This window comes from Rousettus aegyptiacus, unplaced genomic scaffold (assembly GCF_014176215.1).
Source record: "Rousettus aegyptiacus isolate mRouAeg1 unplaced genomic scaffold, mRouAeg1.p scaffold_m13_p_8, whole genome shotgun sequence".
Lineage (NCBI taxonomy): Eukaryota > Metazoa > Chordata > Mammalia > Chiroptera > Pteropodidae > Rousettus > Rousettus aegyptiacus.
This window is the reverse complement of record NW_023416311.1, coordinates 100,550,982-100,575,039: the sequence shown is the minus strand read 5'-3', so window position 1 is coordinate 100,575,039 and position 24,058 is coordinate 100,550,982. Positions and strand designations below refer to the sequence as shown.

The 24,058-nt window shown below is 33.7% G+C and overlaps 1 protein-coding gene across 7 annotated transcripts in view; it reads right to left on the bottom strand.

The window, feature by feature from the left end:
- CDH12 (cadherin 12) overlaps positions 1-24,058 on the bottom strand; it is an 812,943-nt gene that overhangs the window by 16,230 nt on the left and 772,655 nt on the right. For all 7 annotated transcript variants that reach the window (XM_016137287.2, XM_016137288.2, XM_016137285.2 and 4 more), the window contains 2 exons: positions 19,721-19,974; positions 8,565-8,701 (listed from right to left, as the gene is read on the bottom strand). In XM_016137287.2, coding sequence (XP_015992773.2) covers positions 8,565-8,701; positions 19,721-19,974 — 391 coding nt within the window. The remainder of the gene's footprint in view (positions 1-8,564; positions 8,702-19,720; positions 19,975-24,058) is intronic.

Here is a 24,058-nt window from a genome sequence, read left to right as displayed (position 1 = left end):
ATACTTTCTGATATTTCTAGAGTTTGGCATATGCCATTTCTATTACCTAGAATATCTTTTTTATGCTACTTACACTAATTCATCCTAATGTTTTGTTTTCAGTTTAGACACTTCAGTCTTATGCAGGATTTCCCTTATATCTTTCTGTATAAACCCACAATGCCCTGCTTATTTACTTATTTCTCATGTTAACATTATAAAATGGTATTCTTATTGCTAGTTTACCTTGTTCGATGCCCATTAGACTGTAAGCACACCTAAGGAAGATGTTTTATTCTTTGTAAACATTATGCGCTTAACACAAAGGATGGTGCTTAATTTATCCCAAGAAATAAACAAATAAATGTGTAGCAAAATGTCACAGTTACATTTTTATTTGTGATAAATATAAATTTCTTAAAAATTAATAAAATTTATCATATAAATATTGTTTATTTAAGGTGAAACATATATTTCACACAAGTATAAAGTTATCTTCAATTTATTAATTAATTAAGTACATATCCATATGTTCCAGAGAGTATGAGAGACTGTGGATATCCAAGATGTATAAGATAAAATTCTCGATATTAAGAATTTCATACTTGAGAGGCTCACTATACAAACAGATGAAATAAAATATAATGTGTGATGTCAATAAAATAACATTTTTCCTGTATATATGTTGCCTATTTTTGAATTTCATTTTTGATATGTGAGGTTAAAAGGAATTTCGGTATATCTATATATACATTTTCATTCAAATTTCAAACTTTAGGTGAAAAGCTCGTCGTGTAGTTTTAATTTCCTGAGAAAATTGGATACTAATTAAGAAGAAGAAAAGTAAACCTAGCACTATTGTTGTGCATGTGATTTTGATGGAGCAATTATACTGATTTAAAGTACTCCTAAGCAGTTTGATTATGGGAGTATACTCATGAGCAGTTGAAAGTCTAAAATAAAATATAAGCTATTATAACATAAATTTGAATTCATTATATTTCCACAGCATATAATAGTGAGAAAAACTGGTATCATTTCTAAATTAAGTTGATGATTATAGTGATGTTAATGATTATTATTTCCATGTATATAATACATTACAAGGCTTTGTAAAATGTTATAATATTTACAATTATATAAATAAGGTGATTTTCTCTTTAGAGTATTACTCTTACAAGTACTACTGAAATGTTATAACACTAGTATAAACCAAATTTACCTTTCTTAAAAATGCAGAATAATTTTACATAGTTATTTTGGAAAAAGAAAGAAAATTACCTAACAGTAGATAAACTACTTAGACTCGTACATTTAAAGTAAGACAACCATGAAAAGTAAGAAAAGGGCAATTAATTGGACAAGAAGAAGAAGAAAAAAAAAACTCCATTCTAGAATTGAAACCAATGGTTATATTTAGTCCTCAAAAGTCAACTGCAATCTCTGAGTAAGCATATCCATTCATGGCAAGTGATTCCATTGTTTTGTTCCCCAAAGTCCATGCTCACTTTTAGGACACTAGAGAATTTGGTGTGTTGGTTCCAAAATTAGTAGCCACTAGAATGACCCAGAGGACTCTTTAAAATGAAGACCTCTTAGCAGTACTCCCTGAAATTCTCACTCAGTATGCCTTGAATGTGCTCTAGTAATATGTCCTTTAAAAACTGTCCCAGGTTATGTAAAGAGTTTAGGAATTTTAATAACTTTTTGAAAAAATGACAGGCCAAATTAGAGAGAAAAGTATGCTGCTAAAACACCGCAGAGAATCCAGACTCGCCCTTGCTGTTCGATCCTGGTGAGGTTAACCAGAGTCACCCAGCACTGGCTGGCTTATAGAAATGCAGGTCCAAGAGCATTACCACCTTCCAAATTCATCAAATGAGGAATGCTGGAGAAGTGATATGCTTCATTGGACATATGTTAGGCTGAGGACACATAGCAGAAACAATAGGAATAAGTAAAGATAGGCTTATAAACCCGCCTGAAAACCTGCAAATTCTTCCTGAGGCATTTATATCTCGGTTTAATAAAGTTTCAGATTTCCTCTTTTTTTTTTCTTTCACTTTTTTAGAATGAGATGTATTTGACATATAACATTACGATAGTTTCAGTCGTGCAACATAATGATTTGATATTTGTATAGATTGCCAAGTGGTTACCGAAGGTGGGGTGTGGGAGAAATGGGTGAAGGTTGTCAAAAGGTACAAACTTCTAGCAATAGAAGTCCTGGGGATGTAATGGGCAGCATGGTGAGTACAGTTAATAATACTAAAATGCATATTTAAAATATGCTAGGACAGTAGATATGAAAAGTAATTTCAAGGGAAAAGCTTTTGTAACTGCATGTCGATGGGTGGTAACTAGACTTATTGTGGTGATCACTTTGCAATACATACACATATACCTGAAACTAACATAATGCTGTATGTAAATAGTACCTCAAAAATAAAATAATAATACGATATTGCATATTTGAAAATTGCTAGGAGTGCAGATCTCACGCTCCCTTTCCGCATGTGTTTTCTCTACTTCTTTTTATGTACCCTTGACACCAGCTGTGCCACTGTATCTGTAATATCTAATCTCAGCGTGAACATTGATACCTCCATGCCTTTATTGTAGATGTTTCTTCAACCTAGAATATCCTCCTTTTCTCTCTATTTCATCAGTATAGTTTTCATCTTTTAAAGACATTGTTCAATGACAATTCCTAGGATATACTATTTATGCTTCCAAGAAGAATGATTTAAATAATAGTTCTTTCTTACAGAACTTTACATTCTCATACTATTTTAATGAATTCAGACAGATTGTTGTCTTTCTCATAGGATTTTCACTGCCTAGTGGTCAGGTAATATAGTTTCTAAACATGCTTCATCTTTCGAGTGACTTGTATAGCTGCAAAGAAATAATACAGTAGGCAACCTTCTATACTTCTGATATCCACATGAGTTACCTTCATGTAACTCTGTCTTTCTGTGTGGTCTGGATCTAGTGACTTACTTCTATTGAAGAGAATGTGGCAAAAGTGATACCATCAATGCCAGAAATGACATCACTTCTGAGGGGAGCAGGACTCTGATCGAAGTAGCCAAACCGCACATTGCCAAGGATGCATTCAAGCACTTCATCCAGCCATTCTCCTTTGCTGTAACTGGAGCAGAACCAGCAGCAGTTGCTGCAGGTCCCGGGGCAGCAGAGATGGCCATAGTCCATCAGTGGGCATGGTGGCCAGCTTGCTGATATCCTAGGTAATGAAGTTATCAATGTTTTTTTTTTTTCATTCAGTTCACTGATGACCTTGTTAAGCAGGTCATCACCCACCTCTGTCACCTATGCTGCCCAGGATCTTCTTGACATTGTTGGCACTGGGAAGCCATTGCCTTTCTCTGAGAAATGGCATAATATAGATACACAAAATTTTTCAACATAAAGAAATGATCAAAAATGATCCATTGTAATGAACTCATTAGTTACTCTTGTAGCTTGAGACTGATCTGGTTATACACACTTGTGGGCATAGATAGAAACCTAACTAACTACACCACTGTCACACACACAGCACTGCACGCTATATCCCTATTTTCATATTTTGTCTTTTATTTTATATCTAAAATGCAAATTTGCTACAGAATTCTTATAGGTAAAAAGTCTAGCAAGCCTAAATATAGATAGGTAGATAGATGATGATAGATAGATAGATAGATAGGCAAATAGATGTCAAGACTAACAATAATCTCAGTTCAATGATATGTAATTGCAAATGTACCTATTACTATATTGTACTTTAATTATGCATATGAAAATCATCTCAACTAGTTTTACTACTAATTCATTTAAAGGAAGTGGAATGAAGGATAGCAAGTGCATAGCTGTCCCTGGGGAATTGTGTTTTTCAGTGAGAACTCCAAATCTTAGCTTGGTCAGCAATCGTTGACACTAGGCTACAAACAAAATATTTCTGGGTCTCCATTTCCTACAATGAGTTTCCTACTGCAAGCCTCACTCCTATGCTGTGTATGATAATACTCATCTTGAGTTCATGTATGTAAAGCTATTAGAATAGTTTGGTTGGTAGTTTAAGTTAGTATTACTTACTATTATTCTAGAAAAAAATAGGTACTTCTCATTTATCTAGGAACATATTTTATGGCAAACTATTTGACATATGGGCAAATAAAATCCTTCAGAAAATTCTACCACAAAATCTGTTTCTTTCTATTTACATCCTTCATCACTTAATGATCACATTGTGATCAGTCATAAATTTTTGAAACCTCCCTCTGGAGGTTATGAGAGAGTACACCTAAATCTGAAATTCATGGAATTAAGCAGAATTTGCATAGTTGTAACTTTCTAAAATTCTCTAGTTTTTTCAATTTCTAACTGCTCTTAAACTTTAATATACTTAAGGACAGACTTCAGTCTTAGTTTTCTCATAACCCACAATGAATAGTGCACTGCACTTAAATAGTATTCTACACAAGTTTACAAAAAGAAATGCATACATTTATGTTCAGTCTGAATTACAAATAGAAATCCCAGATTGAGATTTTCTATACATATAAAGATTAAGTCACTTGCATTATGCTGAAGTAAAAGGAACTTATAAAAAGTAGCCATATATATCAAATATCCTTAAAAATCAATTACCCAACAATTTCACTTCAACTAATAATGATATATGTGAGTACAAAATTTTCTCCAATACAACATTTAGTAAATTAATTCACTGATTTTGACCTATCCCAGAATGAAAACAATCCATTGTCATCAGATAACTACATGACCCAGGAAAGAATTGTCTCCGGTATCATGATTTTATTTTATAGCTATATAAGATATGTTCTAGAGTTTTAATGTACTTATTTTTAGTTATTTTTGCCTCATGATATTTGTTACAGTAACACCATAAAAGAACAAAAGAATTGGAAATGTTTGCATGTTGAAAATTTCTGATAATTTGAATGAAGTGAATTTTTGAGCTTCTGTCTCTTTAAAAAGTCTCAAGATTAGTATCATAAAAACAGCAATGCAGTATTGCATAAAAAGAATTATTAGAAATCTAATAAAATTATTTGGACCTCCAACTAGAGCACTACTGATTAATGACTGCTTTTTAATTAATTGAAAGTTGTTCAATCACTGTACCATTTCATTTCGCCTGAGAGTTTTTATAGAAGAGTCAGGGCCAAACATATGCTAGTTCAATCTGCAATAAGGTATACTTACACAATCTTGTTCTTCTTGGTAGGGCAAGCATGGGCTATTTATTTCTCGGTCATTCACTACGATGATAGTTTTCTGCTCAGCTGGCTAGTTCAATCAATGAAAACAGCCTTATGCATTAGAATATAAATAAAATTTACTTTTAAACTCTGTGAATTCAAGCAAAATAAAGCCCACAATAAGCTATTCTTATTGCTGAATCTTTAATTACCATGTGGTATGTGTTTAGTCTCTTTGTTTTTTACACAGACATATAGTGTTTATCTCAACAGACTTCCCAAGGAGACCTAAAATCCACACAATGGTCTTTAGATAGATACTGGAATAGACCAGGGATAGATATTTTAGAAATATTAGTTTGGCATCATTCTTATATTGTGTGCGTGCGCGCGTGTGTGTGTATATATGTATGTATGTACACACACACACACACACACACACACACACATGGATTATGTGTCTAAATCACAGTTCTGCATAGGTTCCAGTAAGGACCAACATAACTTATGAGACTCCACATACCAGAGTTTTCTCATTCTTATTTAGGTAAATCCTACAGCCAGTGGGTTGGAATGGTAGAGCCAGCATGTACCCTAATACTATTTATAGTTTAAAAAATAGGCTTCCCTAAGCTTAAAAATAATCTAGGCTTTTGGGGATCAATTATTATACTTCCACCATAACAGTGCATAATCTCTTTCAATTTTCCAAATTGATTGAAGCTTAAAGCTCTGACGGGACGTGCTGGACATACTACTATGAGTGCCTCTATACCATGATGATGGTTTGGGTGGCCTAAGAAGCCATTGGGGAGAAAAAAATTCTCCCAAGGCTATCATACAGGTGATCAATTAACTATTTTCAGACTTTCACTTTGACTTAAGGTTGCTACTCCTACCACAAAAAAACAAAACAAACAAACAAAAAAGTACATGTTTTGTGTGTGCATTCAAAAGACAGTTTAGGTTAAACTGGATAGCTTTGAAATTAAAAGTGTTTTATTATGGACAATGAGTCTTTGATAAATTGAACTTATTTAAAGAAACTGTCTTTGATTATTTGTCTCTTACTATGTCTAAGCCATTAGAGTGAACGTAATATGATTCACAGAGGTCTTACACTCAATAACTTAGTTAAGTCATTTTTACTATACTTGTCAAAGATCTTAGAAAACTACAGTTTATTTTCTCAGTACAATATGGTTAAGTTGTCCCTAACATTCAAGATAAATGAAATAATTGCAAGTTGTCATGAAAAGAATGATAAATAATATGTAACTGTAATAAGATGTCGTATAGGAGAAAAGAAAGATGCAAAGTCTCAAAGGAGACTTTAGGAAAACAAAGAGAATGGGGGTGGGGCTCCAAAAAGGGGAGACTGGCTTCTGTTCTGGTAAAGTGTCCCCTCAGACAGTGACTGGATGATCTGCTTTCAAAGCCTAACTGAGCAAGGAGGGCAGATTTGAAAGGAGATGACAGAACAGTAGAAGAGCAGCCTGTAATGTGCCTGATTAGAATGATGAGATTGTGTGAATTTCCTCTGAGCCAAGTGCACATAACTGAAAGAAGCTGAAATTAAGAAATCATGCTATTAAGTCCCCCGAGGAAGTTGCCTGTTGTGCAAGGAAACCCTGCAGTTAAGAAGCTACAAGGTCTCCCACCGGCTGCCTATATCAAGTTCCTATGCAGCGCCTCCAATATCAAATAACTCAAAATCACATAAAAAAGACAATTTTGGGCAACCACCTTTGCTACCAGTCCATTTTAGCCCTTGAAGCAGTGGCAACCAATGGAGTACTATACGGAAGCAGATAAGAGAGATTTGTGCATTTTTATTTCCCTTTTTCTTTTCCACTCCAACAGACTAGAGAATCATATACCCACAAGCAAGGAATCATATAGTTCCAACTTACGGTGTCATTAAGTTCTGCAGTCAGCTATTGCTGTGTGACAGTAAACGACCCCAAATGTAGTTACTTTAAATAACTACAATTTTTGTATTTCTCACAATTTTGTAAGAATTTGGGAAAGGTTTGGCTGGGTATAGTTTCCATTTCAAATGGACAGAGATTATATGGCTATATGGTTATACGTGGTCTTCAGCTGGCAAGTGGCTTAGACTAGACATTTCAAGTTTCACTTACATATCCAGCACACTGGCAGGTATAGTTGGAAGCCTGAGCTAAGTTGAGATGGCCAACCTGACCACCAACCTGTGACCTTTCTAGTAAGGTAGCTTCAGTGTAGTTTGTCTTCTTACATGACAGGTTGCTGTTCAAACGAACAAGATGAAAGCTGTATTTTCTTTTATGTTAGGTTTATCTTTAATAATCAAAATAACTGAAAAGCAATGAAATCAGCTATAGACATCACTTAAAGACTGGGAATAGGTGTCTGACTACTTATGTCTGGAAGCAGTTGTTGAAGATAAACAAAACTGTTTCCTATTTTCCCCCCACTGAGTCGAGATTGATCAAAAATCCCTCAACAGAAACATTCACAGTTAGCTCTTCCCAGCACTGAGAGGGGAAATTAGCTGCCAAAGTATTTGTACCAGATGCACAAAATGAAATAAGAAGGAAACAAAATGAAAGATACTCCAAATGGATCTCTCCAAGTCTTTTAAAAGACCACAGCAGAAGGACTGGTAAGATGTATTTTGTCACAAACAACTATGTAGATAACCAGGGATCACCACTCCTATCCTAATCTGTTACTTGAGGAAGTTGTGATAGTACCCTTGATTGCCCAGACAAACAAATACAACCTAAATTCACTCTCAGTCTAGAAGATTTTGTCCTGGACCAAGGAGTCATTTCTAAAGATCCTGTAGATTCTGAATTGTTCCTTGAAGCCTGTGTTTAAAACTCCTGTACATTCCACAGTGATGTTCATTTAAAATTACATCATAATGAAAGGAGAGAGAAGGAAGGGGGATGCTTTTTTAAAATGTCTTCTTCAAGTTCAGAAAATATATCAGAATGGGTGATTTTATGTTATAATTATTTCCTCCTGCCTGGTCTATGAAGCTCCCATAGTATATATATATATAGGGATCTGGTGTGGAAGGGAAGTTGGAACTCCAGTGGATTTTGAGGTTACAGTGTGGAAAGAGAGGAGGTCACACAATGAAATGCACTACTAGATATTCATGCAATCCTGCAAACAGTACTCATTGGCAGCTGTCACAGTTTCTCTGGACTTATGCTATGAGGAAAAGGAACAGCTTTCTGAGTTTCCCCAGGAGACCACTCAGCTGTCAGTCCAAAAGTGAAAAACACCTCAGCAGGGTCTCGTTTAAGAGTGTTAAATCCAAAAGCTGCAGTATAACATTGATTCCGTCCGCGCCATACTTACTAACTTTACTCGCAATTATGGAGAAATTATACTGCGCAGTGCTCTCTCTGTCTAGCAATTCATTAGTGGCGATGGTTCCTTCAGTTCCATCTATTGTAAAGTAGCTGTCTCCATCACTCTTCCAATCTATGAAGTACCTGTATATAAAAAGAGTAGATGCAAATGTGCAATGATTACACATTAATCATAATGGCAGTCAGGCTAACTTGACACAGTTTCTTATTTTTTTCTCCCTGTAGCTATTGCCCACCTTGCAATAAAGAAGAGTGTAAATGACAGCTTCTTTATTGCAAAGTCAGTATGCTCAAGGGGAAACTGGAAATAATGAAAGATTTAGTACTCCTGCTGTTCATATTATTTTAGGGTCCTGACACCTTGAAAGCTCAGCAGAGACTAAAATTCTAAAGCTGACCATGGATTTCTTTAACCTGCTGAATATTAAAACTTTTTCGAGTGGTAAAAAGATTTTTTAATGGTGGCTTTGGGAAGGGCTGGGGCTGAGAGAAACATCTGGAAAAAACTACAAAGAACTTAGGCCAGAATGAAGGTAGAATCTTTGTTCACATGGCTAGAAAAAAAATTATATTACAAAAACCGAGGGGACATTTTTTAACTGACAATGTGGTAATTGCACAGAAATATTTTTCTCCAACACATATACAAGGGCCATTGTTGTTTTATTGCTCTATATATCTAGAAACCTTTAGAAAAAAAACAGTGACCTTGGCTAATAACATCTGTTTATCTTCTTTATTAGCTAACTTTCTTGGCGATAACAGAATTGCCTTTTCTTTGTGTGAAGCAGCTGGGCTAAAAAAAGCCAAGAAAATGAATAAAAACACAGAAGTTGCATTTATATAAGCCTTTAGATAACAACAGAAATATAGGGTAATATATGTAAAATTATTTTCAAACATATTTTCAATCATAATAACAGGCATTTTGAAATCTTACCATGTGCCAGACATTATTCTGAATATTTTACATATATTTACTTATTAAATCCCACAAATCCCAAAAAATAAGTATTATTAATCATCCCATTCTACATATGTAAAAAACTAAAGCATAGAGACATTAAGAAATTTGCCCTAGTTCACATAGCTAGAAAGATTTAGAACTGATATTTGAAACACACAATCAATATTTGCCTTATAATTATCATTGTGTACTTATCAATTTTAAATAAAACATTTATTGAAAGGCCTCTGCTGATTAAGAGCTAAATGCATCACATACTCATCACAACTATTCTGGCCAGATGTATTAAGGGAAAGTCATTACAAACAGTGGCTGAAGCAGATGACATCAACTTAATCAGCCCACCTAAATTGCCGGGCCAAAGAAAGTGATCTACTTGTCCATCATGGAAAGTTAGTTAAAGCATGTATTTCAAAATAGCAAATTTTTCTTTTGTCAAGCTGTTTATTGCATATCATTTCAGTGCTAAATCAAAACTACTTTCCTTTCTGAATGAAATTTATAACTCTTAACTTGTCCATATTTGTTAGTAACTGATTTCTGAACCAGAAGATACTGAGTATTATAGGACCAGGGCATCAATTATGCTGTTAATCTGCCTTTGATAACTCTCTTGTTGACTTCAGGGGTGAGAATGCATTGATCTCTTATGATTTCAATGTGGTATCCTATCTCTTAGGAATGTTCTCAAAAATTATAAATGCACAATTATGAGTGCACATTTAAAAGTCAGGGAGCATAGAATATAATGAGCTTAATTCTCCCTATTACGTAATCTTTTCTGAACAAGAAAGCATTTTCTCACAATACCCCTTTCAGCATCTTTAGTCAACTCGGCACATGCACGATTTAAGAAAATTGCTACTGAATTCTTAGTTACTAGTGCATTTCTGAAAGAATTTGTGGTGTAGACTAACTGTTCAATGGTATCATTCACTAACTATTTCCTCAGCGCTCACTATATTCTAGACGTTGTACTAGGATTGAACTTATAAAAATAAAAAAAGTACAATGCCCACCAATAAAGAGTCTAGTTGGGCAAACACATATACACAGATTTCAACAGCTGCTTGAGAAGCAAAGACACTACAATAATGCAAAGAAAATATTTCAAAACCTATTGGTTCAAGCAAACCTTCCTGCACATAATGTCGGGCTGGTATTAGAAGGCTGTATAGGAATTATTCAGGAGAAGAGTGAGGCAGACAAAGAGAAGAAAGGGAGGAAGATATTTCAGGAAGCTGTGGAAGCAGTAGTAAAATCACGGAGTTTATATGGGGACTGATTATAAGTTGTTGGGAATTATGAAAGAAATATCTGCGAGGCATAATAACATTAAAAAAAGATACAGGATTTAGGTCAAGGGAGACCTCGTAAATTATATTAAGGAGGCGGGACATGATTCTTTGGGTAATGAACACTATAGAGGCATATAATTAGGGTATAGGTTAAAAGTTAATCAATTCTAAGCCATATGGTATATGTATTCAAATGGGACCTGACTATAAGCATTTCTCATATACCAGAATCTTGCCAAGACATAGAAACAACCAAAGTGCCTTTTGATAGGTGATTGGATAAAGAAGATGTGGTACATACATACAATGGAATATTACTCAGCCATAAGAAAAGATGAAATACTGTTATTTGCGACAACATGATGGATCTTGAGATTATTATGCTAAGTAAAATACATCAGTCAGAAAAAATTGAGAACCATATGATTTCATTCATACGTGAGATATAAAACTTTAAGCAACAAACAAACAGACAAATAAACAAAAACTCACAGACACAGAAAATGGTTTAATGATTACTAGAGAGGAAGGGGAGCAGGGGGGAGGTAGATAAAGATAAAGGGGTGAAATACGTGGTGACGGAAGGAGATTTGACTTTGGGTGGTGAGCACACAATACAGTATATAGATTATGTATAATTGCATTATATACTTGAAAAGTATATAATTTTATTAACCAATGTCACCCTCAAGCAAACAAACAAACAAAAAAGAAAGAAAAAAACAATCAAGGATGTAAAAAAGCTTTTATTCAATGGGCTTTGAAGAATACTTGAAATAATTAAGGATATGCAGACCGAAGGAAAGAAGACAAGAAAATATGCTAGCTGCCTTTAATTTGATAAAGACACATGGAAAGAACATATTAGATTCCCTTGTTATGTTTTAGTGGAATAGAGATAGAGCCAGGAGGATGACATCTATAGAAATTATGATTTCAGATAAACATAACAAAGTCTTTGATATCAGACTATGCAAAGTCATAATGAGTTTCCTCAAGAAACAGTAAGCACCGGGAATAATTAAATATTGACTGCCCAAATATTTGAGGCAGATGTGGTTGAATACATTTAAGCACAGTTGGAGATTCTAAAGGTACCGATGAGACTGAGTGACTAATACTATTTCCCATGTAGAATGAAATCTATTTCTCTTACGTAGCATGGAACCCAATACTTTTCAATTATTGTTTCATACCAGAACTCTTGTTCTGACCTCTACAAAAGTATTCTACTTCAAGTACTCCAATAAATTGTCACTTTTCAAACATACACTTAATTTTTCCTAATCTTTTTTAAAATAACTTTACTCATATACTATACAATTTCCTCATTTATACTGAACAGTTCAATTATTTTAATACATCCAACAATGTGATAGTTTTTAAGAAAGATTTTAAATTTATTAGTTCAGATTTCTTTCATTTAATGGTGTAAGATCCAATTATTTTCACTTGTATAAGATAAAAATTGTGATAGTGTGTTGTCAGGTTCCTATATTTCTCCTCTGCTTATTTTCTTCTGTATTAAGGAAATATATCTAGTGTGATATTATTTTTTAAATAATTGTTATTACATTTTTTTGAGTTATCTTCTTAGTGTCTGGCCTAGGTTTTGCCACATAAATCTTATTAGATTCTAATTCATTCTAATTTAATTCCAATAAATTGGAGAAATGCTATCCCTATGTAGCTATGCTCTATTAAATGTATATGTATACATATATTTACATATATTATTATTCACATCGTACCTATATAGCCAAAAGCCCAATAAAATGGTGTTATAATTATTGCCTTTTATAATTTCATATTTATTGAAGCTGAAAAAATGAAGAAAAGCAAATTTTCAAAAGAGCTTCGGGGTTCTCTACTCTTGTATACTCTCTGAAACCCTGGGAAATTCTGAGTCACTGTCCCAGGCACTGGGTGAAGGCAGAGGGAGGTCTCATTTTGGTTCTCCAGGAGTTAGCAAAATGGGGAAGAATGATTGGGGGTAGAGCCTATGCCCTCTGAGTGAGGCTGAGTGGAGGAAGTAAGCTGCCAATCTCCCAAGCACACTCACTGGAAATTTATCCTCTAAAACTCTGGAATTGGAAAAGCTGAGAAATGCTGGCATCTTGTGCCTTCTGGTAAGATGTTGCACCCTTGTTGGGAGCTGAGGGGTGAGAGGCCTTGTTTACTGAACTACACCTGCTTAGAGTGGATTTCTTAGCTCAGCTGGGAGATAGGAGTGGGAGGAAGGAGGTAGGATCTGCAACAAATGCCACAATCTCTTGCTGATCATGTTTTAGTAGATTTTCTTGAGTAAATGTTTCTTCACTTGCTGAATGCTTTTAGAAAATTTTCCAGAGACAGCGAACAGTTGTTTTAAAATCTTTTGAAAATAATTTTCACCATCTATACGTGTTTTACTGGGGAGTATGTTGGCAAGCTCCCCATGCTGCATTCTTTAAGTGGAACCTCATTCCCTTCTTTTTTTCTCATTCATTCTAATTAAACTGCATACTATCTTTTAAAGATTCTCTTTGTTTATATCTTTGCAAGTCTTTGAAATGAACGGATTTTTCTCTTACACAGCATTTCATTTTGAGGCAGATTCTGGCTAATGTAAGACAGTTTATATACCTTCTGTGGATGTGATTTTTTTTCTTATCCAAGGCCCTTAGAATTACTTGAGATCAAGCTTTATTCATCTCTGGATTCCCAAGGACCTGGGATGTTATTTTGCACATAGCAACTGCTATTTAAATACTGCATGGAGTTCGATGCACAGATCCTATTTTCTTTACCTATATAATAGTGAAATATTTCTACTTTAAGGGAATATAGTTAAGGTTTTTAGAATGTCTTATTTAGGACAATCACCTATTTCTGGTTTGCTGAGGACTTTCTAAGTTCTAGTACCGAAAATCCTGAGACCAAGAAAATTCTTCAGTCCCAGATAGTATTGGAACAATTAGTCACCTAACTTCTAGTTGATTACAACATACAGTGTATGTTATAATTTACTTCTGATTCAAACAGGAGTCCATCTTTGTACAATTTGTACAATGAATCACTCTACACGCAGATCATTTTTAATTGTAATTTTAAGTTTTTCTGGTAAGACTTAAAAATTCAAGATTTTACAAAATGTATACATAAAATAATGTGTCTACCTCTTTGTTTCATTTAGTTGGTTCAGTCTAATACTGACATAAAGTTCGAATTACATAAATCAACCACAACTGGGATGCAATCAAATATAGCGTGAAGAACACTGACTTTTGAAATAGACAGAACTAGGGTAACATACTAATTCCTTCACTTACCTTGAGCAAACAGGTTAAAAATGTCCCCCTCTAATGCCTGTTCCCTATAAAATTTGAAAAAAAAAATAATACTCACATAATAATAGTGAGTATTGTGCTAAAAATAAAATAAAACATATGTGCCTCAGCATAGACTCCTGTGTGTGTGTGTGTGTGTGTGTGTGTGTGTGTGTGCTCTTTCCTTCCTCTCTCTTTCCACATTATGTTGAATTACTTCAGATTAAATATAACACAATAAATAACAAAAATGTATGCTTATTTCTGGGACCAAGTTATAACATTCATAGCCTTCAACTTTAAAATACCTTAGTTCAAACCTCCGAAGTAGAAATTATGAGCGCAAATAGCCACACTCTATTTCACACAGTGGTGCTTCCATTTGACTCTCCTGTGTGACATCTAATTTTTACCTCCCTCACCTTGTGAGGGTTGTTACCTCCTTTTCTCTAGATGTTATTCTCCCCAAAAGCTTACTGCCTTCTTCCAGAGTACTACTAATGTGTGGGGGCAAAGTGACAGAGTCGAATTTTATTATTTTTCAATAAATGAGTTTTCAGAAATTCCTTTAAAAGCTTATATTTTATTTTTAATTAAAATCGTCACTTTTAATTTTTTTAACTTTCTCACAGTTAATGAAAAAGCTAACTTTGACCTTGTCCCAATTCTCACATTTTGTAAAAAGTGCTTGATAATACAGTTACTCTAAAATTGTTATGTCTCATCTTTAAACATTAAAGATGTAGGAGTAATGATTCAGGTCACAGTAGAAAATATTCTTCTGTTCAGGTAATAATAATAGTTCAAAATCTCTTCACTTTTGTCTAGTCTTATTTAGTAATTGTTGTGTGTGTGCGTGTGTGTGTGTATGTGTGGTGGCAGATAATAAAAGTAAATTTAGTTTAATTAAGTTTCACAAACATTTTATTGAGAATCTAAGCCTTATACAGCAACATTTAGGTTATAATTGCTTCATCAACAATCACAATTGTTTTTTTTCTTAGGAATTCTACTATGTTTCTCTCAAATGATGTAAAATAGTAGTTGCTAATTTCCTATTAGTTCCTTTTATGCTTTTTTCCCTAAACTTCCTCCTTATTTTTATTTTCCCCTTAGTAGTATTAAAAGTTATGTCTTAGATAGTTTAGATAGCTTCTCATTTAATGAGAAACTAAACAATTTACAAAATTATAACAATGTAATTAAGGCAAAACTCTACTGTCTTCAATTTTGCATTTGGCAGAATGTAATATTAAAATAGATTAAAATAGATCTTTAAACAAAGAGAAATGCATCATAAACTACATATTATTAAAATTACAGTTGTTAGATTTTTATTTCCCTCCAAGTTGCTTAAGCTTTCCTCATTTCTTTTAGTCATATTAAAATAGTCATACATGATCTTCTGGCTGTGTATCCTTTTTATGTATCTAGATGCCAACTTTTGTCTGCCTCGAAAGCTTTATACTTGGACTTTGATTTATTCTTCAGAGACTTTGAAGCAGTTTGGTCTAATGTAAGAGAGTCTGGCACCTTCTTAGAAATCTAAATATACACTTACTGTATGATCCAGCAATCACACTCCTTGGTATTGACACAAAGGAGTTGAAAATTTATGTCCACAAAAAAACCTGCACATGGATGTTTGGATAACTTTATCAGTAATTGACAAGATTTGAAAACAGTGAAGATGTTCTTAGTAAGTGAGTGGATAAATAAACTGTGGTATATCCATATGGAACATTTTTCAGCATTAAAAAGAAATAAGCTATCAAACCATGAAAATACATGGAGGAATGTTTACATATATTATGAAGAGAAAGATGCCGATATTGTATGATTCCAACTATATTATATTCTGAGAAATTAAACTATGGAGATGGTAAAAAGATCAATGATTTCCAGGGATTGGCTTGGGGGAGGGATGAACAGGCAGAGTACAGAGAATTTTTAGGCACTGAAAATACTCTGTATGACACTATAATGTTAGATTTATATCACTATACATCCATTCAAACCCATAGAATGTACACCAAGAGTTTAGTTTTAAGGTAAACTATGGACTTTGGGTGTGAGTTCACCAATTGTGTTTAATGTACCACTTTGGTGGGGGATATTAATAATGGGGAGGCTAGACATAGGTGAGGGTAGGTATATGGGAAATCTCTGTACTTGCTCTGAATTTTGCTTTGAACCTAAACCGCTCTAACAATAAAAGGTCTACAAGAAAATTTTAAAATAAAACATTTTATACCTCATTCAAGCTTCACAAATGTCTTCCTAAATAAGGAAAAATATAATGAGCAGTTTTTCAAATTTTTAATTTTGACCTTTTGACTTAATTAATATTTAAGATAAATTACATATGTTGTTATAGGGTGTCACTTTATTAGCTGTACCTCTCTGTCTTCTCATCCTCTAAGCATGTTTTGTAGTTGATGCATTGGAGAGGAGAGATCTCAAATAGAAACCAGCTATCTGATAGACTCTCAACCCATGATTAAAAAAAAAAAAAATCAGTTATAGATAATTTTCCAAAAATGTGATGAACAAACCAGATTTGAGCAATAAGTTAATTTTGAGTAGGGTGCAGACAGACATTTATATTATCACAAGTTGTTAATCACTTAAAATATTATACTCTATTATGGTAATTGATAATCATTTTCTATTTATTAATTAATTTTACTACTTGACTTTAAGTATTGGTTGAAAATATTAAACAAGGAGAGATAACATGAAATATAAACTATTTAATGATATTAAATACTGTAATTTTGAATTTATATATTGAAGTTTATATGCATTAAATATGCATTATATGCATCTTTAAAATTACATGTAGTAAGTTTAAAGCTGAATTGTTCATTTTCTTATTTGATACACAAAATTAATTTGATTAAATTTTATTTTGAAATTCATTCATTGCATAACTAAGATTTTATGTTTGTATCAAAAGTAGCACATATTGAGCAAAACCATCCAGTAATAACTCTCTGAAACTCAAGTCACTCATACTGAAAACAAAAATTAATTTCCAATGTAACAGAATGGTCACATATTTAGAATTTTATTTCTAAACTTAAGAGACTGTTGTGAAACTTACCTCACTAGTGGTGGGAACACATATCCACTCTTAATCTGACTCACTAGAAATCATTTCTATGAACTATGTAATAGGAGGGTCAATGGACACAGAATATTAGAGGTAGGAAATTAATGCATCTAAAGGGAAAGGCTAGAAGTGTAAGAAATAACTAGAAATTAAGGTCTACTCAGGAGGGACCAGATACGGCATAACTAGATTCATTACAAGTAACAAAAATTTTCTTCTAAACTGTTTAAATCCTCGATTCTGGCTCTCTGCTGTGCTCAATATTAATAAAAACCAGTAACATGGAATAATATAGTCCTAAATCAATACCTTGCAAAATAACCATGTGAAAAGACAGTTAAGCAAAATAAAACAAAATAAACAGAAATACCTAAACATGTCAAGTAATTTTACATTTTGATGCTTACTTTTCACAACATATTTTTACTACTATTCTTAACTGAGCAAACATGTTTTCAGACCAAGAAAAGTGATTCATACCCCATGTTTCCTCAGCCGACATGATTCGAGCATGTAGTTTCCTTTAAGGCAACTTTCATGTTGATTCAAAAGCAACTTTATCTTTAGACAACGCCTCATGGGAATCTTTTAGTGTCTACAACTTTAGTGAGTCAGTACCCATTAGAAGACAGGGGGTATTATTTTATTTCATATAAAGTAACAGTTGTCAAATCCTAGCTCCTGTGACATTTGACATTTAAAAAAAAAAAAAAAAAAGAAATCAGGCTTATAGCTGGAGAATTTCTCTAAAAAGTAGGTCTCTTTTATTCCTCCTACCAGCGTCCTGACTCTAACCATTCAGGTGTATCTGAAAGTTTGTAACATTCACCTCATTAAAATCATATTTTATTAATATGTTGATCTCGTCATGCTTTTATCAGTCCCCCAAAATAGAATATATGGTAAATTTAAATAATTTAGCATGTTCTCTAAAATATTTTAGAGTTCCACTATGTCCCCTAATTCTCCTCATTTATTGAACCATAGAGAGCTTCAATCCATATTTATTTTTATTTCTTTCTTTATAACATTCAATATTTCTTCCATAACTGTTTATACTCTTGTAAGCACCTGTAAATCTACTCACCAGGTACCTCTCACTTTCACAATTATCAACAGCACACACAGGGTCTTCAGAAACAATATCGATAAATGATGACAGGTTAATATGTAACAACTACTAACACGGCAGATTCTCGAGACTACCCCGACAAACACTATTAATAAATAAAGTTTCCTGGAGTTTAATTGGAAGTAAATCATGTTGTTATATGGACATGTAGAATAGCCACTTAACTTCAATGAGTAAATTAGCCAGTATTTGGCCTGACACATAAGGTTGCCCAGTAATTGCTGTTTCTCTTCCTTTTCCCAAGACAAATGTGCTTCTTTAGAGCTCTCTCCTGATCACAGATGTACTTTATTCTGGCCACTTTAGAGAATGGATTCAGATGTATACAAAGAGCAGAGCTTGAGTGCTTGCAAGATATTTACTGAGATTTTCCTGTATGTTATAAATGTGTTGTGTTGAAGCCACCATTGAATTGCTGATCCATTTTCATCATTAATTAGAGGTGTAAGATTCAGAAAAATTCCCATGTTTCTCTCCCCATCCCTCTCCTTCTCATTCTCTCTCTCTTTCACCTCCTCTTTCTACTCCCCGTCCTCAGTACCTGTAGGCATGTGGCAGGGAATTTAAATGTACAGAAGTAAAGGTGAACGAGAATGAGTCTCAAAATATGTTGTAGGATTAATATATAAGTTAAGAAAAGGGAACTCCCATCATGTCACAAGTGGAATTTATAGCTTCGAGGGAGTGGGGATAAAAACTGTTCTCTCGCATTTCCTTACTCTAATGATTGCTTTGCCAAGCCACTGCCCAGAAGCCTTATGTCACTGGGAGATCCTGGCAAAGTCTGGACTTCAAGAAATTCCGTAATTCATCTTTTGCAAGGACTGACTCTAACTGTGCTTCCACCAGCAGACACAATTGTCACAGTGAGAAAATGAACTGCAAATTGTAAGTGGTAAAACCTTCATTTTCAAGCACTAACTTCAGGGGAGAGACAGAGATTTTAGAGTAACCAAAAATTTATTAAATGTCTATTATCTTCCAGCCACTGTAAAAGTATCTTACTATCATTAATCACGAAAATCATTCTTTGAGGTTGGACTCGTAAATCCCTTTTATAGATAAGAAATTGAGTTTGGTTAGCTTGAGTGACATATCCAACATCGCACCACTGCTAAACCCTGCCACAGGAAATGATATCACATGTTTTTGTTCAAATCCTAAGGCTTTTTCCATTAATATTTCTCACATGAAGCCATTACATTTTTAAGCATCATATTCCAAACTAAATCATTCATGCTGGTTTGCACAGAGATTCTGTTTGTTTGTTGTTAAATTTATTTTTCTGACACACATATAAAAAAAACATTCCTTGTTCTTACCTAACAGCACTACTGCCCACATCGAGGTCTTGTGCAGTGACGGCACCAATGATGGTCCCGACCGGAGTGTCTTCGTAAACCTCCATGGTGTACAGTGGCTTGCTGAAAACCGGCGGCTCATCCACGTCCAGCACGCTGACCTTCACTGTGGCTGTGTCTTTGAAAGGGCCCACGGAGTGAAAACGGTGGTCAAGGTGAAGGTTGGAGGCTTCTACTTTAAAAGTATATGCTTTCTTTGTTTCAAAATCTAATGGCTGGAGTGAGGACAAATGAAAGTTGAGGTGGTATAGTCATACAGGATGAGGCAAAGATGGGGGACATTGCTTCGGAACATTTGCAAGTGAATACAAATTGTATTGGTTTCAACATTTCATTTTCCTTTGTACCTAATGGGTAAGGGAACGTTTTAAGAAAAGAATCACTTGCTTGTAGAAGCTTCTGGGCAACGGGTAAAGATAATCTGCTGCATACATTAAAATGACATATATGTACACATACATGCTAGGTAGAGCTTATTCATTTTATATGAGCAGCAAAAGAACAACTTTTCAGGCAAGCAGTTTTTGTTCTTATACAATTCTGACACCTAGTGGAATTTAATAGTAATTAAAACACAACAACTGAAATTGAATACTTGAAGATACTCTTCAGATTCCAGCTGGAAATTTGGTATAATAAAATATGTTTTTTCTTATTTCAACAATAATAATTTTCTATTAAACATTTAAATGCCTAGGTATTTTCTCTAAAAATGAACTCTGTCAGGATTTAAAAAGCAAACAGTGGTCATTATGAAAAGAGTTTGGGTCTTTTGTTTTCTTAACACTGACTGTATAATTATTAGACACTGAGTGTAAACCATTATCAAGATATTTTACTAATAATTAAAGCTTTGAACACATATGATTAAATTATAGAAACTGTGAAATATAATATTTGAAAGTCATTTGTTCGTGGAGTCACTGATTCTCTATTTTAACTTTACCACTACTTAAATACACTTTTATCCTGAGTATTTGTTTTATGTTCCCAATAACTAAAAATATTACATTCTAGAAATATGGTGTTGCTGTGGTGTTTTATATAAATGAAAATAGTAAGGTCAATGGTTCTGACTTCGAATCACCTATGAAAAATTAAGTCCACATGAAATTAACATTTACATAGAGATTTTCTGGGACCTTTAAAACTTTGTTTTCTAAATTAATTCCCTCTAGTATGACTCCAATGGCTTGCTAATTGCTGTGTCGACACATCCATTTTTTGCCTTAGTACACCTAAGAGAAATAAAGAAAGTATATTTCTCTCTTTCAAGGACAAGATTGTTGTTTTATGTGTTTTCTCTGAGGATGAAAAAAGGAAATTAAAAAAGAAATACTGTGAAATTCTCAAAAACAATCACAGTTGCACAGAGTTTATTGCAATAAACAATAACACCTCTCTGACTTGACATTAAGTCTTTCTCACAGTAATTTTCATTCAGAAGGATCTATATTTATTTTTCCTTTAATTATTCCCTTTATTTTATCTAATTTGTTAAGGTTTTAAACTGCTTCATATTCAATGCTTTCTTTGACTGTTTATATTTTTAGTTATCTCAAAGTGATATACATATAATATTTATTTTTCTTCCATTTCCATCTTGTTCTTATTAGGAATTTTGACTTATCTTTAGACCAATAAAAGAGTGATATGCATAACATGCCATGGTTAATATTATAGTTATTGGTCCTATGAATAAAAATATAATATCTTGGGGGAAAAAATGAAGATAATCTTACGATGCTTTTGTTTTGATTGCCCATAGCTTGACTACCATGTTTTGTTACTGGTACCAAACTCATGAAAAGACAACCAATGGCCAAAATAGAATAGCAAAACACTATTGAAGAGAAAAAATATGAAACTGCTGCAAATACAAATGGAAATATTTAACCTGGAATAAAGATCAAAACAAGATGGGATAGACATTTTCACATATTGAAAGACTATCATGTTGTATATCAGTTAGGTTTATATATCTCTTAGTAAAGCTAACAATAATTTAAATTATTAAATGTGACTTTAGGTTAAAAAATAATAAATCTTTAACAAAGTAAATCTTTCCAAATTGAATTAATTGATATAGATATAGATATAGATATAGATATAGACATAGATAGATATATAGATGGTGTATGTAGTGATAAGATAAGGCCTGGGATACATCCTGAGGGGAGAAAGATGCCGTGACAAATAAGGTTTGCTCCTTCTCTATTCAACAGACGTAGAGAACAGCGAGAAACGTGCCATCTTGTTTAATGAATGAGTTGTTTGAAGCAATACTACTATGTTCACTGTCATTTGAAGAGTTCAAGAGAAATCAGATGACTTAAGAGATGTCTGAAAGAGATGGGCGTATAAGATAGAGGGCTGCACTAGCTAATCTCAATTAAAAATATATAGAGAAAAATATGTATATTTCTGTTTTATATTCTAGAAAGGTGAGTGCGACAAGGCTGGCATCATCCACGGATAGCCTCTGCCCTGCAGGATGGGAGAAGGAAGCAGGGCCAGGCAGGGGACCCAGCCTGTCTCCTCACTGACAAAGAATGGCCAGGGGCTCTGGGTTCTAAATGCTCTATGTATGGTAAACAATATAAATTTTCTATCACAGTGACCCCTAACTTCTAGTGTAAGACAATTTTGACTTTACTACGTTAAGTCTTTTAGCGTAGAAAGCTTGCTGAGCTCCCCTGGCACGTACTCATCCCCCCCTTTTATCTTAGAATGTAGGAGTTAGTACCAATTGTTCCTCATTTCCCCTCTCTATTTTCTCCTAAACACTGAAATGCCTCTGATTATCTGTATGATTAGGCAAATGTGTTCTAGATTAGAACTCAGTTTTATTTACCTATTTGATTATAATTCCACAGCTATCTGATGGACTTGACTCTCCATTTTAAATTTAATTTCAAGCCCAGAAATATAGGGAGGATTATGCAACCTTGTCTATATTCTTTAGAAGATCAGGCATCATCTATGCCTTTTAAGAACTTCTGACTTATCACAGCAGGCAGATACTTGATGGTCAGGGAGATATAGAGTGAGATAAAAGAACCTCTCTGTACATACAGGTTTTCTTGCAACTGAAAACTGATATCCTGCAGTGATCAAAGAACTGGAGAAAATTGTAGGAGAAATGCCACAAAATTATCCTCCTTGATGACCTTGCTTTTTCATGGCTCTGGCCTTTAAGCAATGCCACTTTATAAAACTCAATAGTTCAGAAAGAGCAAAGATAATCAATATTGATCTCTTTTGAGTTGACTTTATTCAGCCTATCTGACTGACTATCCCCCACTTTTTATTGGGGGGGAGGTTTGGGATGGTATCAAGGAATGAAATTTATCTAACTTTACAATCAAAATAAACTTTAACATTTAAAATAAATATAGAAAAAACAGGATTCGTTTTGTTAGAAAATTAATCATATCCTATGACAAAAACCTATGATTATAAAGGTAAGGTAATTTAGTTTTAGCACAATAAATAAAACCTTTGTGACATTACTTAGGACCCTATTTAATTTTATAAACCTTTTTAGAAAAGTAAGAAAATGATCGATTTAAGAGAATTTAGTTGAGTAACTCCTTGCTCTGAAGAGTATTTTAATAAAGGAATGCTAATGAGAACATAATTTTTAGAAACCAATTGACATTGTAGGAAGTTCTACAGTAAGAAAACATAACTATGGAGAAATGAAATATGATATACTTCACCGTTCTTTGATGTATAAAGGGAGAAATTGGGCAAGATATTGCTTCTTTGCATCTCTGTTTTTAGTTAGCCACTCTCTCTACTCTTATTATGCTGAGGTGCAGGTCATGAAAAACTATATAAAACATTAAGTGCCAAATAATCTTGTCATTTCAGAGAGAAATAAATAATGTTTGACACATGGAAAATAATATGACTGGAGCCACTTCAAAACGTTGTTGGAACTGCCATCCGGTAGGAACTGCCTTACCTGTCTTCCTCCTCAAACCTTGAGAATGTTAAAACTTGCAAAATGACTGTGCCTAAAGCAGGGTCGTATTTCAAATTGCTGTTTACAAAGTTAACAGGAAAGCAGACTTTATGACAATCAGATCAAAAATTAAAGATATTCTTTAGAATTAACATCACTATGTTAGCTTGCCTACACTTACAGACATTTCTTCCTTAGCTTGTTAACACTCATAAAAATTCCTTTTTTCTATTCGTATAATTCTTCCCCTCCCTTTTGCATACATGATTTGGGATGTTGTCTAAATCAGTGCTTCCTGAATAGCTATTCTTTGGATCTCGACACTTGTT